Consider the following 22,653-nt stretch of genomic DNA (forward strand, 5'->3'; position numbering starts at 1 on the left):
AGTCCCCTGTTCTAGATCTCTTAGATTCCTTCTAGCTCTTACATAGTATGTTTTTACAGGATTAATAAACTCACAGACCTAGAAAATTCTGCAGATACAATTTATCTGGATTTTAACTAGGCATTTGACGTGTCTCACGCTAATCTTGTGCAAAAGATGTGAGCTAGACGATGCTTAAGATGGACTGTCCTTTGCCCTATGAGAACACAAGTATTCTAATTCCGTTCCCAGCACATTTTAGAAAGCTCATGGAGAAGCCATGGCCTTAAATTCATGCTATATATACACAAGGATCAGTTGAAGAACTGTGAACATTTGGACTGGAGAGTACTGGAAGGGCTGCCTTGTGTGTTGAATTCATTCTCAGAAGCCAGGAGGGGAGGTGCAGAGGAGACTGAAAATGAGAGTTATCCTGGAGTGGAATGAATGGGCTGCCTCCTCAGGTCGGGGGTTCTTCCTCACTGGCGATATTCAAGCACATTCGTTCTGACCATTTGTGGGGATTGTTACAGAGGGGGGTACCCTAAGGTGGAGATTCAGCCCTTAATACAGTGCCAAGCACACAGTAGGTGCTTAATAAATGTGTCTTAATGGAGATGGTCCCAATAGCCTCCAAGGTCCCTTCAATTCTGCACTTCTGGTTCCAAATTTTTCTTTTTCCTTTCTTTCCTTTCTCTACCTCATAAGTGTCACCAAACAACAGTCCAGGGTAAGTAGCCTTAAGTTTCTTGTTCCCTAATTTTTACTTTAACCGAAAGGTGCAAAAGCCCACATAAAACAAAACAAAAACAAAAAACGCACTTTACGCACTTTACAATCCGGGATTAAGAAACAAATCTTGTGACATCGTAGACGCGACCCTCCTTAAACCCGGATCTCACGTCGACTACAGTCCCAGCATTCAGCGCTCCCGCCCAGATCCCGTAAAGGAACCCAGAATGCAATGCGCCTGCTCTCCCCGCTTCTCATCTCCCACTAAGTACGGGGGGAACCGTAGTCTCTGAAGCCTTTTCTGCTTCCGGTTTCCGGAAGGAAAAGCGGAGGCTGCCTACTCGTGACGTCTAATGAGTGCGACCCCCGAAGTCCCGTCGTGCATCTCGGTACGCTCTCTCTGGTGTTTGGAACGGAGCTCTGCCCGGGAAACGCTACAGGTGTGACGGCCGCCGCCTGGACTAGCGAGCAGCACAGGGCGCGTCCTCGGCACCATGACGGACCGCTACACCATCCACAGCCAGCTGGAGCATCTGCAGTCCAAATACATCGGCACGGGCCACGCCGACACCACCAAGTGGGAATGGCTGGTGAACCAGCACCGCGACTCGTACTGCTCCTACATGGGCCACTTCGACCTCCTCAACTACTTCGCCATCGCCGAGAACGAGAGCAAGGCGCGCGTGCGCTTCAACCTGATGGAGAAGATGCTGCAGCCCTGCGGGCCCCCGGCCGACAAGCCCGAGGAGAACTGAGCCCCGGGGCCTGCCCGACCCCCTCCCATCCTCGGCTGCAGTCACCGCCCTCCCTCCTGAGAATGAACGGTTCTGTGGTCGGTAACTGGGGGCACCGCGAGCACTGAGCCCCGCCGGACTCGAGCCTGTTTTTTCCCGCGAGGGGAAGAGACTCATGGCCCCCGCACCTCAGGCTGGCCATTGGAGCCGAAGTCTCATACTCTTGCCGAGGGTCTGGGACTGTGGGTCCCTACCAGTGCCGATGCAACGGCTCTGGAGCGGGGGAGGAGGAACTGAGAAGACATACAAGAGTTTTGTGTCGTCCCCCTTCCCCCCCAGTCCCATACTGAAGTTTAACCCATCGTACAGTGCCTTGGCAGAACAGCTGTAATGGATAAAAGCGGGGAGGAGACCTTTAACGACCAAAAAGCCCCTAGGAAACTTAAGGATTTAGAGCTTGAAGAGACTTTCGATCTCACGTAATCCAGGTTGTTTGGTGTTGTTTAACCTGGAGTCTGTGAACTTTGTGTTTAAAGTAAATTTGATATCTGTATTTAAATATAATTGGTTTCCTTTGTCATCTTAATGTATTTTGTGCATTTGAAAACACTGAGAATGGGTCCATAAACTTCACCTGGGCTGCCAAAGTGGTCCCTGTCTCCGAAACGGTCAAGAACTCCTCATTAATCCATCGGACTCATTTTAGTTTGAGAAACTCAGTCTTAGAGAAGAAGTCACATGGCCAAGGTAGAACCACCATTTCAATCAAGATCTTACTCCAATTCGTTGCTTTTTTTTACTGCCCTATGCCGCTTTCAAGCAGCAGTTTTAAATTCCTAATTATATCTCATTACCCTTAAGTCTTCCTGCTACTTTTTATTTAACCTACTCTGAATCTTACTTGCTGCTCTCCTTGGGGTGCTGGCTTTCTGTCTCAGTGTTTACAGGATAGTTGGCATATAACTTGGCACATGTTAGATGATGATAATGGAGGCGAATGGAATAGTAAATAGCCAACCTCGGTAAGAAAAACTAGGGTTTGAATCCTGCTTCGGCTCATGGTGGCCGTCAAAAAAGCCATTATGAGCTGAGACAGGACTCAACCCAAGTAATGTCATTTAATATCTTATGGCCACTCTGTTAGTGGCTTAGGCTACTCTTTAAGACTCTTGATGATCTGTATTAGTAGAAGATTCTTTAATGGGTGTAACCTACAGAAATGAGTATGTATAGCAGTGCAATAGCAGAGGTCCCACTGGAAGAGTTTGGCTATAAATCATCTCAGCAAACATTAAATACCTGTACTTAGTAGATCCAAACTCTTGGGCCCTGACCTAAAGGGGCTTAAAATCTGGTTACCTTATATGTTAGGCAAAGATAAATTTTTTAAAATGAGTGACAGTGATCTTGTTGGAACTCGGGAGAAAGTGATCAAGTCATGGGGAGTGAGTTTTGGACTGGACTCTGGCAGGTTCATAGCCTGTCTTTAGCATTTTAAGCCCCAAGAAGGAGAAAAGGGGTGGGGTGGTAGTAAAAATTGGAAAACAATTGTGGAATTTTCAGAATACAAGTAAATTAGAAAGCAACCTCTCACAAAAGAGCATAATCAGCACTCAAGGTTTTTTGTACAAGAAACTAAGGAGGAATGAGAATGAGCGTGTCTTTTAAGTGGATTCAGTTATAGCTTTGCTTTTACAGGAAAAAAATTCTTTATTGGATTAAAACAAGCAAAAAATGTTTACAACTGAATCTTATTTAAGCTTGGAAAAGTGAATAGAAATTGAAATGTAAATTACTCAGTTGGATCAGTGGGTTTTTTGGTTAGTATAAGATAGCTTTTAGAAGCTTCTAGTCATGGAAGATAGAGGGAAGGCCTTGGAGCAGGGACTACTTGGATTTAAGTTCTGCCCCTGACATCCTGACTATGTGATCAAGAGCAAGTTATATAATCTCTTAGTGTCTTGGGCTTTTCTTTAAATTGGTGAATCATAAAAGGATTTGCTAATTTTGCATAAGTAGAAGTTCTTACACACCCTTTATTCTCTCAAATACCTGAAAGAAATATGATCTTCCAATAGTAATACTCTATTGGGATGCATTCTAAAAATCCATCCCTGACATCATGGAAAAATGGATTGCCACAAGATTAAAAATTATGTACATATACGACCTTTGGCTGCTAGGTGGTACAGTGGATAGAGCTCTGGCCCTGGAGTCAGGAGGATTTGAATTCAAATTGGGTCTCAGACAGTTAAAAGTTGTGTGACCCTGGGCAAGTTACTTAATCCTGTTTGCCTCAGTTCCTCATTTGTAAAATGAACTGGAGAAGGAAATGACAAAACACTACAGTATCTTTGCCAAGAAAACCCGGAATCGGGTGTTGTCGAGTCAGACACAACTGAAACAACAACAACAACAAAATATTACCTTTGTTGTCTGTCTCACTTAGACTACATAGTGGGAGACCTAGCAACTCGTGGCCAAGTAATTTTTTCATTCCTATTTGTGTTGAAATTTTTATTTCAGTATCTCATTGGATGAGTGATCCCATTGAAATGAGTATTCCCTCCAACAGTTCAGATTAAAAACTAGCCAATCCTCAAAATGGGATCCACTCACCATGCTGGGTGACTTCCTCAGAGTTGCTAGACGAGTCTACCGATGCAACATATGGGCTCTCTAACTGTTAATCCTTACTCTGGCTATATAACTGCCCATCATTTCTGTCACAATTACTTCAGCCAAAAGTATCTAGGGGAGACTTTTTTTCCTCTCTGTTCCTAACCTCGATCATCATTCTCAGATGGTAACAAAAGGAAAGGAAGCTCCTTGTGTTGAGCAGAACTTGTTACAAAATATGCTTCTTTAAAATTTGCCCTTTCTAACTTCCCTAATAATAGCAGCTGAAATTTATATAGGGCTTAAAGGTTTATGAAGTGCTTTTGAGCCTCACAACAACCCTGTGAAACAAATTAAACGGGGGCTGTGATTTTTATCAATGTGAGTAGCAGTTCTACCCAAGTGGTTGGAGTACCACTCTAAGACTCCAAGTTGCAGACCCATTGCTGATCTGCATTGTTAGAGAAAGTTTATTCATTGGGAATTCTCTGTACAAATGAATTCACAGATCCTGACAAATGTGTATATATGCACACATGCACATATATAATATTTGGATAGTAGTGCAATAATGGGGCTCATTTTCTCCCCCCCCCATCTTGACTTAAGGAGAGTTTTACTCTCAATCATTCCCACAGAAAACATGTCTGACAATTTGTAGTGTTACAGAGTTGTCTGGATCACTGAGAGGTACTTGCCCAAAGTTACACTGCCAATGTTACAGAGATTGGACTTGAACTCAAGTCTTTCCAACTTTAAACTAGTCTCGCTATGCCATGCTGCCTCCTCTGAGGCAAATAGTACAGGTATTCTCTCCTTTCTACAGATAAGGAAAGTTCAAATGGGATCATTTTCAAAAAGCTCTATTAATGTTCATGTTACTGCCCAAAGTCACACAGAAGTGTCAGGGAGGATTGAAACCCAAGTATTTTCTGAGTCCCAGTCACCACACTCCACTGTACCACACTATTTCCATCTTCATAGCTTCCCAAGCTCAATAATTTAAAGACGTATTTTGTTCTTCCCTCTCCTCGACTTTTATATCTGAACAGCCAAGTCTTATGAATTGTACCTTTCTCAATTTCGCCACTAAATCCCTAACTTCCCAATGCTACCACTTTGGTTCAAGCCCTTATTATGTCTTAACTTGACTTTTGTAATAGCCTCCTAATTGGTTTCTGTCCCCTAGTCTCTTGCCCTGAGCAGTACCACCTTCACATGAAACCATCTTCCTAATGTGCAGTTCTGAACATTCCACCTTCTTGTCAGAGTATCAATAACTACCTTTTGTCAATATGGTAAAATACAAAATTTGACATTTAAGGACCTGCACAATCTGTTTTCTATCTATATTTTCTACCTTGCCTCTACTTCACTTTATATAAGGTCTGTACTAACCAAACACCTCATAGCTATTGCCTAGTCATGCCTTGACTTCTTCTACCTTTGTGCTCTGGGTACACTTAACACATGTTGCTGTGACCTCCATACCTGAAATGGACTCCCTTCATATCTCTGTTGAAATTCTTCAAGTCTTAACCCAGGTACCATTCCTCTCTGAAACTTTTTTTTTAAAATTCGTGAGGCAATTGGGGTTAAGTGACTTGCCCAGGGTCACACAGCTAGTAAGTGTCAAGTGTCTGAGACATGAGTTTGAACTCAGGTCCTCCTGACTCCAAGGCTGGAGCTCTATACACTGTGCCACATAGCTGCTCCTCTATTAAACTTTTCTCTTGCTGTCACATTAACATAATCTTTCTGTCCCCAAATCTCCCATCTCTCTTTTGTATTCTTCCTGTGCATGTACGACATCTTAAGTTGTATTTAGTAAATTACAAAATCCTTGAGACTAGGGATTGTGACATCTTTGTATCCTGAGTAACTGGTACTTTATCCATCACATGGTAGGTGTTGAAAAATGTTTGTTGAATTGAATGAAAATGGCTATAACTTTTTCATTCACTTTCAAGTCACAGAATTACATAATTTGAGAGTTGAGACTTCAGGTATCTAGTCCAACTGGGATACCACGTATAGATCTAAAAGTAGGGCATCATATCAAGAGATACATTAGAGGCAAAGCATTTTCTCTATAAAAGTAGACTTGAGATGACCCAGGTTGTATTGCTGCTTTATCCCAAAACTTCATACAGATATTAATTATTACATGGAATGAAAAAGCATTGACAACATGTTGGCATTTACAAAGGGACTAAGAACTTTTTATTTAGAAATATTCGGGCCCAGGAGGCCCTTCAGCAACCATGTTCCTTGTAGTCACTGTCCTTCCAAGATTTAGTTAGTTGTGCTACATCCCTCAATGAACCATGACTAAAATGCCCATAATCTATGACTGAGAGATCAAACTACTGAACATATGCACCAAAGAAAGTGAAGACAGAAAAGTCTCATATAGACCAAAATAATAATAGCAGCATTTTTTTGGTGGTAGCGAAGAACCAGAAACAGCAGGGTCCCTCCACTGGGGGATGGTTAAACAAGTTGTGGTGATGAATGTAATAGAATATTATTGGACCATAAGAAACAATGAACATGAAGAATTCAGAGAGGTATAGGAAGACATATGAACTGGTGCAGAAAGAAGTAAGCAGCAACAGGAAAACTATACACAGCAACCACAACAGTGGAAATGGAAATAACAAAAACTAGAACTGAACATTGTGTAATTACAAGGACCACGCTTAGTTTTGAAGAAGAAATGAGAAAAGAAACCTCTCTTCTTTCCTTATAGAGGTGAGGAACTATGGGTGTGAAATGTTGAATGTACTTATGAGACTCAGTTCATGTGTTGGTTAGTTTTTCTGGGTAGCTAGCTCTCTATTACAAGGGATGACTTCCCTGGTAGGGGAGGGAAAGGGAATATACTTAGAAATGAAGTCAATGTTAAAATGAAAGATATAAATAAAAAATAGATTCCTTGCTAATGTTGTATGTGTTGTATAAAAATGATATGACAGATTAAGTTTCTATAGGAGTTAGAGAAATTTTGTATCTACTGGAATCCAATTAAAAAGTAGAACCGAGCTGTGAAGCAGTTGCTCCTTTCTTGTGAGATCAGCTGTAAATGTCAAGCTTTATTCCAAGTAGACTTTGAATGCAACAACCTATTTAATTAAATACCAGTTGGGGGTGGAGGGAGATCAGTTCTATCCTTTCTTTTCCCCTTGGAGTCTCTGCCCATATTAAAAATTATGGCTGTTCTGGGAGCTCAGCTGAGCTTTAGCTCAGCAATGAAAGATTGTCCTAGTTATTTCCCATGGGTTCTTTTTGGTTAATAACTCACAGAAGCTATGCTAATCCAATTAAAACTTCTGAACATGTTTGTAATGCAAACTCTCATTACAAGGTCTGTTACTATGAAGTTGAATTCTTTAGAGAAAATGGAATGTGCCTTCACTATGAAAGACTTGCTGGGACCATAGAAAGTACATATGGTCCCACAGCATCTCTTATTTCTGGGTTCATTATAAGCTTTTTGGATATTTCATCCCCAGTGTTTTGAGGTAGTGCCTTAGTTGAAGCCAAATTGCTAATCAAAGTATACTATTGGATATCTTGGTGTTTGTGAGTAGTCTTTCCTTAAAGATTTACAAACTGAATTTCAAACCTGCATATTAGATCCAAGTGAAATGCTACCCCAATGGAAAAAAACCAAACCTAACTCATTATATTTTTGCAGTAATAGCATCTAGCATTTATAGTTTGCAAAATGCTTTGTAAATATTTCTTATTTGATTCTCACAATAACCCTGTAAGGTAGGTGTTATAATTACCCTCATTTTACAGATGAGGAAACAGACTGAGAGTCTGTAACTCTCCCATGGCTACATAACCAGTAATTATCTAAGGCAGGCTTTGAACTCATCTTCCTGACTCTAAGTCCAAAGTTCCATTCATTTATGTCACCTAGCTGCCCAATATGCTCAAAATCCTTGTAGTCACATTCATCTTACTCTAATTTCCATATTCACTTAAGGCATTCTGTAATACTACTCAATTTAATGTAAGACATATTTCCCTTTTTTTAAAAAAATAATTACCATCTCCTGTTTTTTTTTTAATAATTTTCTTTTCTGAAAATGCCCCTTCCTCATCTCCAATCCATAAAGAATGGAAAAAAGAAAGAAAAAAAGCAATTTAACAAAACTATTCAATACATCAACTGAATAGCATACACAAATATACAGTGTCTATATCCATAGTCCTCTACCTTCACAAGAAAAGATTAAAGGCGCATTTTCTCAAATCATGCAATACGAAGCTTGATTTTCTAAAATTACGCAATGTTCAGTTTTAGTTTTGTTGTCATAGTATTTCTATTTCCATTTTTGTAGTTACTGTATAGATTCTTTTCCTGCTTCTCCTTTACTCTGCATCAGTTCATGTGTCTTCCCAGAGCTCTCTGAAGAATTCATATTCATTGTTTCTTTTTTCTTTTCTTTTTTTTTTTAAGTGAGGCAGTTGGGGTTAAGTGACTTGCCTAGGATCATATAGCTAGTACATATCAAAGGTCTGGTCTAAGGCCGCATTTGAACTCAGGTCCTCCTGACTCCAGAGCCAGTGCTCTATCCACTGCGCCACCTAGCTGCCTCTATATTCATTGTTTCTTATGCCCTACTAATATTCCATTACATTAATTCACCACAATTTGTTTAGCCATCCTTCAATCAATGGACATCTACTCTATTTCCAATTGTATTGTGAACAATATATTTTCAAAAAAGCTGTGTGGTTGATTATATAACAAGTAACTTATACCCATTTATATCCCTAAGCAACCTGAAGGTGGGAAGCAAAGAAAATCCCAAATGCCTGATCCATGAAAAGATGGTGGGGATGATGAGGGGGGTCAAAGGAGAAGAGGAGAGAAAGAGTAGTGAATGGAGATATGCCATTACACTTTCTATATATTCAAAATCAGCAACCTCCTCTGTCTTATTACTTGATCCCACAATTCTCCCTTTGGAGACTACGTGTTAATGCAGGGTCTTTGACTAAAGTACTGAGGCCAAATTTTTGAGAAATGTTCTGGAACTAAGAAGCACTCTCCTCAACTCAGGGAAGAACAGATAATACCAGGAAGTATTATTATATCTAAAAATAGAAATATTATTCCCACAACTGTCAAGACAGAGAAGGAAATCAGACTGGTATGGTGCTCAGATGTAACACCTGGTTGTGGCAAAATAGTATTTCCTCATTTATTTTCTTATCTTTTAAAAATTTTTATTCATTTTATTTTTAATTTATGAAATAAAACAAGCGTTTCCATAACATAGTAGAATAAAAAAATTGCATATGAAACTACACATCTATTATGTACAGCTTGCTATTCCTTTTAAATATGTAATAAAGTTATTGTGTAAATTTTTTTCCCTTTTTTTCCTTCGCTCCTCCCCATGCCCTAGACATGGCTACTACGAGACACAAATATACATATATATATATATATATATATATATATATATATGTATATATATATGTATATATACATATATATATATGTATATATATGTATATACACATGCACACATACATATATACATATGTGTATTGTGTGTTTGTGTGTAAAATCATTCTATATATACTTCTATTTATCAGTTCTTTCTCTGGATGTAGATGCATCTTCCTTTATATGTCCTTGTAGCCAATTCAGTTATTTATAATAGTCAAAATGAATTAATTGCCCAAAGCTGTTCTTAAAACACTTACTATTACTGTATACAACATTCTCTTGGTTCTGCTCATTTTGTTTTTCATTATTTCTAGCAAGTCTGTCCATGTTTTTCTTCATTTTCATTAAAGGACAGTGTGTGTGTGTGTGTGTGTGTGTGTGTGTGTGTGTGTGTGTGTGTATAAGGGGTAGGGATGGAATGACTTGATGTCATAAAGGACCAAATCATAAACTTGGAACTAGAAGGGACCTTAGAGCCCATCTAGTCCAACCCCATTGTTGTTATAGACAAGGAAACTGAGGCAAATGGTAGGTGACTTACCCAAATTCACATAGCTAAGTGACAGAGCTGCCTTGCCAGTTATGAAACTCTAGTGGAAATTTACAAAGAGGTAACAGTGCTTTGTATTTCTTTTTGCTTTCTGTGACTCCTGGACATCCAGATGTCAGGTCCAGGAGCATCAGAGCTGTTAGTGAGGCCATAGCTCCCTGTATATTGGGTACACCAAAGACCTGCCATAGTGCAGCAAAATAACTGCATGATTGTGTGTTGAGTAGAGACTAAAGTGGGACAATGAATGGTGCCAGCCCCATAGGTGAAAACCAAGACAGGTTCAGTTTGCATCCTCTGGTAACATGACTTTAGTATTGGGAGCAGAAATAGATGCTGATAAAACAATTAATTTCCTTTCCCTGATAGACTTTGGAGGTGAAATTCTTGAAAATGCTTCCTTAGAAAATCATCTGAGAGCGCTTGAGAATATCTAGCCAAAGACTAGGTTGTGAAGAAGTTGAATTTTCTCTCCTTCATGGCAGTAGCTTTCAACCACTCAAGAGTTTTAATGTTGTAATTTCTATTTTTTTTCATTCATAATATGAGTCTGTAGTCATTTTGGGGGCTTCATGTAAAGTTAGGAAAGAGGTAGGATCTTAATAGGGGTAGAGGCATGAGGTGTATTTAGAAGTTTTAAGGTATTTTGCAATAACCTTCATCCTTTTACACCCTAAATTAAGTAAAGCAAGATAGAACCTGAGACAAGGCATCAGAAGGATGTTTGCTGTTGGGATCCATGGAGAACTGCCATCATGTTTAATTCTTGAATGTGAGTGTGACTGAAGAGGCCCTGGGACTAGTAACTCAACCTCAGATCACCTAATGGTTTATCCAGAGATTGCATTCTGATTAGCTTCCTGACCACCTATCTACTTTTACCCTTAATGCTCATATAAGGAAGCTGTTCCTTTGGAGTGAAGAGGTCCTATACCAAACATATGGGGGCTCATTCATGGGAATTTTTTTTAAGTTCTGTGAGTTTCAAAGATATTTCCCTTCACATTCTTTCTTTATTTCACTTAAAAATACTTTTTAAGTTTAAATTTATGAATTTTGATTAACATTTTTTCTGCCTTTACTGGAATTATCTTCTTAAAAGTTAAAGATTTAATGTGTTTTCCCTCTAGAATTCTCATCCTTCTTATTTTATTAAAATTATTTTAAAATTTTCATTTTGAAATTTTAAGATTGCTTTATTTTTTCTTCATTGAAATTCTTTTATTTTTAGTCTAGTATTTTTTCCCTTTTGGGATTTTCTCTTTTGACCAAACCTGAGAGTCCCATGGAATTCCAAATTCACTCTGTAATGTGATTGTCACTATGTTATTGCCTAAAGTAGTGTTCATTGTTAGTATCTCTACTTGACATTATGTGCTTATCAGTGTTTATCATGATTACCAAATTAAGAGACAAAGTAAACATAGAGGTAAACAAATTTAAGAAACCAATATATTTTGCACCTTCTTTCTCCCAAATCAAGTATATACCCTCTCAGAAATGAGGAAGAAGAAAGGAAACAGAGAATCACCTCCTAGATTCTTGACCTCCAGCAGGATTTTGGCAAAGGAGAAAATCCTTATGCCTCTGGAATCTGAACATTCATCCTCCTCTTCTGATTCTATAGCAATTGGGCTTCCTTTCTTTCTCTGTCTAGCAATTTCTAAGAAGTAATCTATCTCCCTTCTTCAAGACTAACCCAGTGCATCTATACATGCTTTTGGCCTATGATACCTCTCATCACTTGTTCCAGTCTAACCTTGTTTGCTTCCTTGGATTTTATTGCTACTTTTACTATCACTTTCTTTAATACACTCACCACTCAGGACACAGGTAGATTTTTCACTTTCTCACTGAATGATATTGAGAAACTTAGTAACCCCAGAACATGCTTACAACCACTCTTCCCAGGCATGTTGCCATATATCCTGTTGTCATACTCTACCCTGCCCCCTCTCAATCATTTCCCACCTCTTGCTCAGGGAACAGCAATTAAATCAAAATTACTATTACTCTCAGAAAGGGTTAGAAAATCAATTGCTCTCTCTCTCTATGACTTTGGAATGTATGTAAAATGTGTACACACACATCTATGTATTTATATATACATATATGTATACTGTGTATATATGGATATTCTGCATGTATGCATGTGTGTATATAGTCTCCCCAAAGTCTTAGTGCACTCTTCTTTTTGTAAATAGTATTCTATTTTTTCCAATTACATGTAAAGATAGTTTTTAACAATTAATTTTTATAAGATTTTGAGTTCCAGATTTTTTCTCAATCCCTCCTTCCCATTTCCCCTCCCCAAAACAGCAAGGCTATACATGTGCCATCATGTAAACATATTTCCACATTAGTCATATTGTGAAAGAAGAAACAGAACAAAAGGGAAAAGTCACCAAAAAAAAGTGAAAATAGTGTTTCAATCTGCATTCAGACTTCACATTCTCTGGATGTGGATAGCATTTTTGTTCATGAGTTATTTTGAATTGTCTTGGACCACTGTATTGCTGAAAAGAGCTAAGTCAATCATAGTCAATCATCATACAATGTTCCTGTTACTATGTACAATGGTCTCCTGGTTCTGCTACTTCCCTCAGTATCAATTCATGTAAGTCTTTCCAGGTTTTTCTGAAATCTGCCTGCTCATCATTTCTCATAGCACAATAATATTCTATTACATTCAAATACCACAGCTTGTTCAGCCACTTCCCAACTGATAGGCATTCCCTCAATTTCCAATTCTTAGCCACCACAAAAAGAGCTGCTATAAATATTTTTGTACATGGAGGGCCTTTTCCCTTTTTTTATGATCTCTTTGGGATACAGACCTAGTAGTGGTGTTACTAGATCAAAGGTCATGCACAGTTTGATTGCCCTTTGGGCACAGTTGCTCTCCAGAATGGTTAGATCAGTTCACAATTCTACCAACAATGCATTAGTGTCCCAATTTTCCCACATCTCTTAGCATTTACCATTTTCCTTTTCTGTCATATTAGCCAATCTGATAGGTGTGATGTGGTACCTCAGAGTTGTTTTAATTTGCATTCCTCTAATCAATAGTGAGTTAGAACATTTTTTTCATATGACTCTAGATAGCTTTAATTTTTTCATCTGAAAAGTGACTGTTCATATCATTTGGTCATTTATCAATTGGGGAATGACTTGTATTCTTGTAAATTTGACTCAGTTCTCTATATGTTTGAGAAATAAGGCTTTTATCAGAGACACCTGCTGTAAAGATTGTTTCCCAGCTTTCTGCTTTCCTTCTAATCTTGGTTGCATTGTTTTTGTTTGTGCAAAACCTTTTTAATTTAATCAAAATTATCCATTTTGCATTTCATAATGTTCTCTATCTCCTGTCTGATCATAACTTCTTCCCTTCTCCATAGATCTGACAGGTAAACTATTCCTTGCTCTCCCAATTTGCTTATTGTATCACCCTTTTTGTCTAAATCATGTACTCATTTTGACCTTATCTTGGTATATGGTGCGAGATGTAGGTCTGTGCCTAGTTTCTGCCATACTATCTTCCAGTTTTCCCAGCAGTTTTTGTCAAATAGTGAGTTCTTATCCCTGAGGTTGGAGTCTTTGGGCTTATCAAACAGTAAGTCTGTATAGTCATATACTACTGTGTCTTGTATACCTAATCTATTTTACTGATCCACCACTCAATTTCTTAGCCAGCACCAAATAGTTTTGATGATTGCCCCTTTATAATATAGTTTTAGATCTGGTATGGCTAGGCCACCTTCCTTTGCATTGTTTTCATTAATTCCCTTGATATTCTTGACCTTTTGTTTTTCAAGATGAATTTTATTATTTTTTCTAGTTCTATAAAATAATTTTTGATAGTTTGATTGGCATGGCACTGAATAAGTAAATTAATTTAGGTAATCATTTTTATGTTAGCTCAGCCTAACAATAAGCAATTTATATTTTTCCAATTGTTTAGATCTGACTTTATTTGTGTGAAAAAGTGTTTTGTGATTGTGTTCATATAGTTCTTGAGTTTATCTTGGCAAGTAGACTTCCAAATAGTCTATATTGTCTATAGTTTTTTTAAATAGAATTTCTCTTTCTCTCTCTTGCTGCTGAGCTTTGTTGATAAAATGTAGAAATGCTGATGATTTATGTGGATTTATTTTATATCCTGCAACTGTGCTATTTCAATCAGCTTTTTGGTTAATTCCCTATGATTCTCTATGTATACCATCATATCATCTGCAAAGATTGATAGATTTGTTTCCTCACTGCCTATTCTAATTCCTTCAATTTCTTTTTCTTCTCTTACTGCTAAAGCTAACATTTCTAGTACAATACTGAATAATAGTAGTGATAATGGACATCCTTGTTTCATCCCTGATCTCACTGGGAAGGCTTCTAACATCCCCATTACAGACAATGCTTGCTGATGGTTTTAGATAGAAACTACTTATCAATTTAAAGAAAGTTCCATTTATTCCTATATTCTCTAGTATTTTTAATAGGAATGGGTGCTGTATTTTGTCAAAAGTTTTTTTCTGTATCTATTGAGATCATCATATAATTTCTGTTGGTTTTGTTATTGATATGGTCAATTATGCTAATAGTTTTCCTAATACTGAACCAGCCCTGCATTCCTGGTATAAATCCCTCCTGGTCATAGTGTATTATCTTGGTGATAGATTGCTGTGATCTCTTTCCTAATATTTTATTTAGGTTTTTTTGCATCAATATTCATTAGGGAAATTGGTCTACAATTTTTTTTCTCTGTTTTGGCTCTTCCTGGTTTAGGTATCAGCACCATATTTGTGTCATAAAAGGAATTTTGTAGGACTCCTTCTTCACCTATTTTTCCAAATAGTTAATATGGTATTGGAATTAATTATTCTTTAAATGTTTGATAGAATTCACTTGCAAATCCAAGTGGCCCTGGAGATTTTTTCTTTGGGAGTTCATTGATGGCTTATTCAATTTCTTTTTTAAAATGGGGTTATTTAAATATTTTATTTCCTCTTCTGTTAATCTGGGCAATTTACATTTTTGTAAATATTCATCCATTTCACTTAAATTGTGAGATTTATTGGCATAACTGTTGGGCAAAATAGCTCCTAATTATTGCTTTAATTACCTCTTCATTGGTGGTGAATTCACCCTTTTTATTTTTGATACTGATAATTTGGTTTTCTTTCTTTTTAAAAATCAAATTAACCAAAGGTTTATCTATTTTATTGTTTTTTTTATAAAACCAGCTCTTAGCCTTTTTTATTCAATTATTTTCTTACTTTTGATTTTATTAATCTCTCCTTTGATTTTCAGAATTTCGAATTTGGTATTTAGTTGGGGATCTTTAATTTGTTCTCTTTCTAGCTTTTTTTAGTTGCATGCCCAATTTATTGATCTTTTCTTTCTCTATTTTATTCATGTAAGCATTTAGAGATTAAAAAAAAACTTCCCCTAAGAACTGCTTTTGCTGCATCCCATAAGTTTTGGTATGTTGTCTCATTATTGTCATTCTCTTGGATGAAGTTATTGTTTCTATGATTTGTTGTTTGACCCATTCATTCTTTAGGATTAGATTTAGTTCCCAAATATTTTTAGTCTATCCTTCCATGGCCCTTTGTTATATGTAATTTTTATTGCATCACAATCTGAAAAAGATGCATTTAATATTTCCGTCTTTCTGCAGAAAATCTGTGAGATTTTTATATCCTAATATGTGGTCAGTTTTTGTGTAGGTTCCTTGTACTGCTGAGAAAAAGGTATATTCCTTTCTATTCCCATTTTCTCTAGAGGTCAATCATATCTAACTTTTCTAAAATTCTATTTATCTCCTTAACTTCTTTCTTGTTTATTTTGTGGTTAGATTTACCTAGTCCTGATAGGGGGAGGTTGAATTCCCCCACTAGTATAGATTTTGCTGTCCATTTCTTCCTGTAACTCACTTAACTTCTCCTCTAAGAATGTGGATGCCATACCACTTGGTGCATATGTTTAGTATTGATATTATTTCATTGTCTATGGTACCTTTTTAGCAAGATGTACTTTCCTTCCTTGTCTCTTTTAATTAAATTGATTTTTGCTTTGTCTGGGATCAAAATTGCCACCCCTGCTTTTTTTTTTTTACTTCAGCTGAAGCATAATATATTCTGCTCCAACCTTTTACCTTTACTCTGTGTGTGTGTGTGTGTGTGTGTGCTTCAAATGTTTCTTGTAAACAACATATTGTAGGGTTCTGGTTTTTAATCCACTTTGCTATCTACTTCTGTTTTACGGGAGAGTTTATCCCATTCACAGTTATGATTACTATGTATTTCCTTCCACCCTATTTTCCCCATTTATATTTTTCTCTCTCCTTTTACCCTGTCCTTCTTCACCAGTGTTTCGCATCTGACCACTGCCTCCCTCAATCTGCCCTCCCTTCTATCAGCCCTCCCCTTTTCTTTTCCCCTTCCCCTCCTACTTCCCTATACAGTAAGATAGATTTCTTTACCCAACTTAATGTGTGTTATTCCCTCTTTGAGACAAATCCAATGAGCATATGGTTCAAACAATGCTCACACCCTCCCTTCTTTCATGACTCATGTGATATAATTTACCCCACTCTGCCTTCCACTTTCCTCTTCTTCCAGTACAATTCTTTTTTTTAACTCCTTAATTTTTTTTTATCATCACATCAAAGTCGACTCATACCCACAGCCCTCTAAATATCCTCCTTCTAACTGCCCTAGTAGAGATGTAAACAGTTTAACCATATTGAATACCATGTTTGTTTTTTTCTTTCCTATTTGCCTTTTTATGCTTGAGTCTTATATTTGAAGACGGAATTTTCTATTCAGCGCTGGTCTTTTCATCAGAAAAGTTTGAAAGTCCCAAATTTCATTGAATGGCCATCTTTTCTCCTGAAAGATTTTGCTCAGTTTTGCTGGGTAGTTGTTTCTTGGTTGTAATTCAAGGTCCTTTGCCTTCCAGAATATCATATTGCAAGCCCTCTAATCCTTTAATAGAGAAGCTACTAAATCCTGTGTAATCCTGACTTTGGCTCCTTGACATCAGAATTTTTCTGTCTGCTTGCAGGATTTTCTCCTTAAGCTGATAGTTCTGGAATTTGCTATAATATTCCTTGAAGTTTTCATTATAGATCTCTTTCAGGAGGTAATTGTTGGATTCTTTCAATGACTATTTTACCCTCTGGTTTTAGGATATCAGAGCAGCCTTGGTAACTTCTTCAAGATGCTGTCCAGGCTTTTTTTTTTTTTAATCATGGCTTTCAGGTAGTCCAGAAATTCTTAAATTATCTCTCCTGGATCTATTTCTCAGGTCAGCTGTTTTTCCAGCAAAGTATTTTACATTTTCTTCTACTTTTTCATTCTTTTCATTTTAACTAATTCTTGATGTCATAAAGTCATTAGCGTCCACTTGCCCAGTTCTAAATTTTAACGCATTATTTTCCTCAGTTAGCTTTTGTGCCTCTTTTTCCATTTAGCCAGTTCTACTTTTAAAGGAGTTGTTTTCTTCAGTGGATTTGTTTTTTCTATTTGGCCTGTTCTATTTTTTAAGGAGTTGTTTTCTTCAGTCAATTTTTGTGCTTCCTTTTTCAAGCTATTGACTCTTTTTTTTTCACAATTCTCTTGCATCACTCTTACTTCTTTTCCCAATTTTTCTTCTACCTCTCCTACTTGATTTTTTAAATCCTTCTTAAGCTCCCCCAAGAGGACTTCTTGGGCTTGAGACCAATTAATATTCCCCTTTGAGGTTTTGCATGTAGGCATTTTGACATTGTTGTCCTTTTCTGAGTTTGTGTTTTGATCTTCCCTGTCGCCATAGTAGTTTTCTATGGTCAGGGCTCTTTTTTGTTTTTTTGCTCATTTTTAAAAGTTGAGCTCTGCTCCTGGGTTATAGAGGGCACTGTTCCAAGCTTTTTACATTGGGGGCCAGGGTTCTGGGCCCTGGCTTTCTGTGCCGGGACCTCTGAGGTTGGCAGCTTGTCCACTGTACTAGAGAGGCCCAAAAATTCATGTCTGCTGTGCCCTGTGTTCTGGGGCTGGTAGTTTGCCTGCTGCTTTGGGGCTCGGGGCGTCATAGCTGGCCTGCTGTGTCAGCACCGTGGGGCTTTGGTTGCTGATCTGTGCTGTGGCTAAGAGCTTTCTAGACACTGCCTACGCTGGGCTCCACTCCCTTTTACCCGAGTGAGACAGACATTTTTTGAAGTCCTTCTAAGTTATCTTGGCCTGGAAAATTGTTTCACTCTGCTTTTTTTGTGGATTCTGTTGCTCCAGAATTCTTTTAGAGGCTTGATTTAAAGTTGTTTCTGAGAGAAACTGGAGAGAGCTCAGGCAGCTTCCTGGCTTCTCTCTGCCATCTTGGCTCCTCTCTTGTCTTAAAGCAATTTGAGAGCAGACATTATCTTACTTTTCATGTATATCCCCAGCACCAAGCAAAGTGCCTGGTACATAGTAGGCAAGTAATAAATAGTTTGTTGGCTTGGGTTTGGTTTTTTTTTGCATTTAGTTAATTCACTGAAATATAAGAAGGGAACAGCAAGTGGGAACACAGTCCATCTATCAAGAGTACTGATTCCTCACACTCAGGAGGGGATCCAGAAAAGTCTGACTTTTGTGCCAGGACAATAGAAGAATCAAATGAGGAAGAAACTAAGGAAAAAAGGCAGGTTTGTTCTCATCTAAGAGTGGGTTTTCAGACACACACTAATACACTGGATGGCAGAATCAGGACTAGAAAAGGAAGATCAAGACAGAGTATCAAGCTGGACTAAGTTGATAGGGATAAATGTAAAGTCTTACATTTAACCTAAAAAATTTTGATTTCTCAAGGACAAGCTGAAGATGCTGACAAGCTGACTAGCCAATAGCTTGTCTGAAAAAGCTGGAGAATGTAGTTGTCTGAAAGTTCAACAGGAATCAATACTGTGATATGGCAGCCAAAAACACATATACAATGCTCCACCGCATTGACAGGCAGTGTACTTCTGAAATAAGGAGGTGAGATGATTGCTATCTCCTCTGTCCCTGTCACACAAAAACTAGAACATCTGTAAGGGCAGGCATGTTCTCACTGTAAGAGTGATCATAAGCATCTAGAAGCTGGAGAGTATAGGTCCCACTGTAATGCAGTAGAGAAAGTGCTGATCTTAGAATTATAGGACCTCGGTTTGAATCTTGGCTTTGCTACCTACTACCTGTGTAAATTTAACACCTCTCTCTGGGCCTCAGTTTCTTCATTTGTGAAATAAGGCAGTGGGGACCTCTAAAATCCCTTTCAGCACTAATTTATAATCCTTTGATACAGAGGAAAAATTAAGAGTGGTGAAAGCCTTAAATTCACTGAGGGATGGTTGAAGGAAGGAGAGAAATTTAGCCTAAATCAGATTTAAGCAGTACTTGATTAGATGCTGATTTTTAGAAAGGACATTACTAGAAACAGGAATTAGTTTTATTCTGCTGGGCTCCAGAGGCCAGAATAAGAATATTGGGTGTAAATTACCAATTACCACAATCTAAGTATTGATGACATCATCAAAAGTTCTTAACAGCGCCTTAAAACTAAGGCAGGAAAGGGTTCTCCTTCACCAAAGCTCTCCAAGTAAACGCTGAATGATACCTTGAGTGCTTTGTAAAAAAATTTTCTTAACTTTTTCTGTGTCATTCACTCCGTTGATCTGGTAACGTCTATGGACCCTTTCAAAAAATGTTTTAAAATATATAAATAAATATGTAAAATATATATAAAATCTATAAAAATACGAAGGAAACATTACATTCTAAAAGCTTATCAGAATTTTTTAAAGAAAAGTTTACGGACTTTAAGTCCGAAGTCCCTTTCGAGTCTCACATTGGATTTTATGGCTCAGGTTCCCGCCTTTGCTTTCTCTGAGTCAGATGTGAGGTGTCACTCAATAAAAGTACAGGTACTGTGGGCTCACCTCACAGTAACTGAGCCACCGCCTACCCAGGTCTACAAGTACAAAGTTTAAACTCCAACCTTCTCCCTCCCAAGAAACATCTTGCCAGCTGAGATTCACCGCTTTTTAAACCCGGATCTTACGCAGACTACAAGTCCCAGCATGCTGCGCTCCTTAGACGGGCAATGAGGAGGGATGATTGAAGTAGAGAATGCTACACGCCCGCAACCAAGCATGATGGGATTTGTAGTTTGGAAGAGGATTTTAATGCCGCAGATTTCCCATGAGTAAAGACAACTCGCCGCTTCTGCATCCGGTTTTCGGGAAGACCAATTAGGAAAGCGATCAGATCTGTGACGTCTAACGCCTGCGACGCCCGAGGTTCTCTAGCGTACTTTCCACTTCTCTTTCGCTCTCTTTCGGGCTTCCGGGAGCTAGCTCTACCCGGGAAACGCCACAGGTGTGACGGCCGCCGCCTGGACTAGCGAGCAGCGCAGGGCGCGCCCTCGGCACCATGACGGACCGCTACACCATCCACAGCCAGCTGGAGCATCTGCAGTCCAAATACATCGGCACGGGCCACGCCGACACCACCAAGTGGGAATGGCTGGTGAACCAGCACCGCGACTCGTACTGCTCCTACATGGGCCACTTCGACCTCCTCAACTACTTCGCCATCGCCGAGAACGAGAGCAAGGCGCGCGTGCGCTTCAACCTGATGGAGAAGATGCTGCAGCCCTGCGGGCCCCCGGCCGACAAGCCCGAGGAGAACTGAGCCCCGGGGCCTGCCCGTCCCCGGCGCCCTCCGGCCATGCCCCCCGACGCAGACGTGCGCTCTGATTTCCCGCTCCTAGGGCCCTTCCCGGCCTGCGCCGGTCTCTGACCTCCGAGGAAGGTCAGCGTCATCCTACTGCTGCCGCGGTGCCTCTGCTGGGCCGGTCCTTCCCTTAAGAAGGGCCCACTGACTGTGAATTTGGGATGTCCTCAGCGACGGCGAATGCCCAGGCAGCGACTCTGGAGAGGGACATTAACTTGGAAACTTGTGTTTGGGTTTTGGTGTTTGTTTTTCACTTCCTCCCCATAAAGTTAAAATCTTCTGAGCAAACCCAAGGTGTAAGAGAGTGTGTGTTTGGTGGGAATGAGGGAGACTATGGGAAATGGGTGACTCACATAGTGGTTTGCACTTCCCCAAAGCAGAAGTTACTGGGATTTAAACTTGAAAAGGCTTCTTAGAGGTCATCTAGTCCCACTCCCACATTTACATATGAGAACACTGAGACCATAATTTGAACCCAAGTCTTATTACTTTAAATCCCATGCCTTTTTACCACTACATGGTCCTGCTTCCTCTGGAGGCCAGTAAGACAGGAGGGCCTCTTAAGGAGGTTGTCCTGTGTCATTACAACGTTTTACCTTTCCATTTCCTTTATTTTATCTTCTAGCTTGGGAGTGTGACTGTTGTTGGCATTGAATTCTGCCTCCAGTGTTGTCCAAACAACAGTATGAAGTCATTGGTTGCTACAGAACACCTTTCTCTGTCACATATTTCTTCAGCTGCTCCTCTTCTCTTTCTGAGGCATTTCCTCTGGTCATCTGCTTTCCTTGAAATGTTGGCTTTCTGTCTACAAGAGAGCTGATGTATATCTTGACAAATTAGATGACACAAATGAACATAAACAGCGAAGTGATCACAAGTCCCACATTTCCGCTTTATCTTAAAGGGAATTTGTTTACAAATCATTGACAGCAAATTTCTGCTGTTCTATATATGGCACCCAGAGGGAATTTAAAGAGGTAAAAGCTGTTGGCTCTGACCTCAAGGGGCATAGTTAAGAGTGAAAATGTATACATAAAAAGGTAATACAAAATAACATGCTTAATTCGAAATTAGTGGTGCAGATATACTTTGGAGGTAGGAGGAAAGATTGCAAATCAAGGAAGGTGAGTGGCTGAGCAAGGCCTTGGGAAGTTCACACCTTTATCTTTAGTTGTCTTTAGTTTCACAAAGGTTGTAAGAAGAGGGAAGGTTCTGGGGCCAAGGAATTTGAAAATACCTAGTTCCTGGATGTTATGGGGGTCAGGAAGGTTCCTGGACATAGGGTCTTCAAGCGCAGTTGGGATAAAAGTGATGAATTGGAACTAATGGAGGAAATATGCTGCATGTTTCATTTCAGTTTTACATTTACTTTTAATATTGGATTAAAAGACAGTTGAAGGGAGGGGAAAAGTTGCCCTTTAAAAATTCATATCAAATATGTGAAAATGAATATTAAAATATAAGTAGATCCTTTGAGTCAGTAATTTTTTGACTGGTGTAGGTTAGCATTATTCTCTTCAAACAGGAGGTCAGCAAATGACGCTAGAGTAGAAATACTCCATTAACATTTTAAATATAGATTGTTGCCAACTTGGGAGAAATGACTGTCTGGATTTTTATACCATTCTTATGCAACACTTGTATAAAACTCTTAATTTCTTCTGTTAAATTTTATGGTTGCTTTTTATAAACTTGTTTCCCAGTAATTCCCCACCACCAGTGCCACAAGCATTGAATCTTCATCAAACAAAAAAAATGACATATTGACCATGATCATATCAGAGTTTTGATATCTCATGTTAAATTATTTAACATTTTTCATGTATTTGTCATGAT

At 38.7% G+C, this 22,653-nt stretch overlaps 2 protein-coding genes across 2 annotated transcripts; both read left to right on the forward strand.

Annotated features, from left to right (window-relative positions):
- Nucleotides 1-1,110: 1,110 nt before the first annotated feature.
- On the forward strand, nucleotides 1,111-1,562 carry LOC110198270 (splicing factor 3B subunit 5). Its single transcript, XM_020972464.2, has one exon. The coding sequence runs from the start codon at nucleotides 1,206-1,208 to the stop codon at nucleotides 1,464-1,466; it is 261 nt and encodes an 86-aa protein (XP_020828123.1). The 5' UTR covers nucleotides 1,111-1,205; the 3' UTR covers nucleotides 1,467-1,562.
- An 18,798-nt stretch (nucleotides 1,563-20,360) lies between these two features.
- Nucleotides 20,361-21,105, forward strand: LOC110198269 (splicing factor 3B subunit 5). The gene has a single exon (XM_020972463.2). The coding sequence runs from the start codon at nucleotides 20,515-20,517 to the stop codon at nucleotides 20,773-20,775; it is 261 nt and encodes an 86-aa protein (XP_020828122.1). The 5' UTR covers nucleotides 20,361-20,514; the 3' UTR covers nucleotides 20,776-21,105.
- The last annotated feature ends 1,548 nt before the right edge of the window (nucleotides 21,106-22,653 follow it).

The sequence above is a fragment of the Phascolarctos cinereus genome, unplaced genomic scaffold, assembly GCF_003287225.1.
Source record: "Phascolarctos cinereus isolate Bilbo 61053 unplaced genomic scaffold, phaCin_HiC Scaffold_5;HRSCAF=322, whole genome shotgun sequence".
In the NCBI taxonomy this organism is placed as follows: domain Eukaryota; kingdom Metazoa; phylum Chordata; class Mammalia; order Diprotodontia; family Phascolarctidae; genus Phascolarctos; species Phascolarctos cinereus.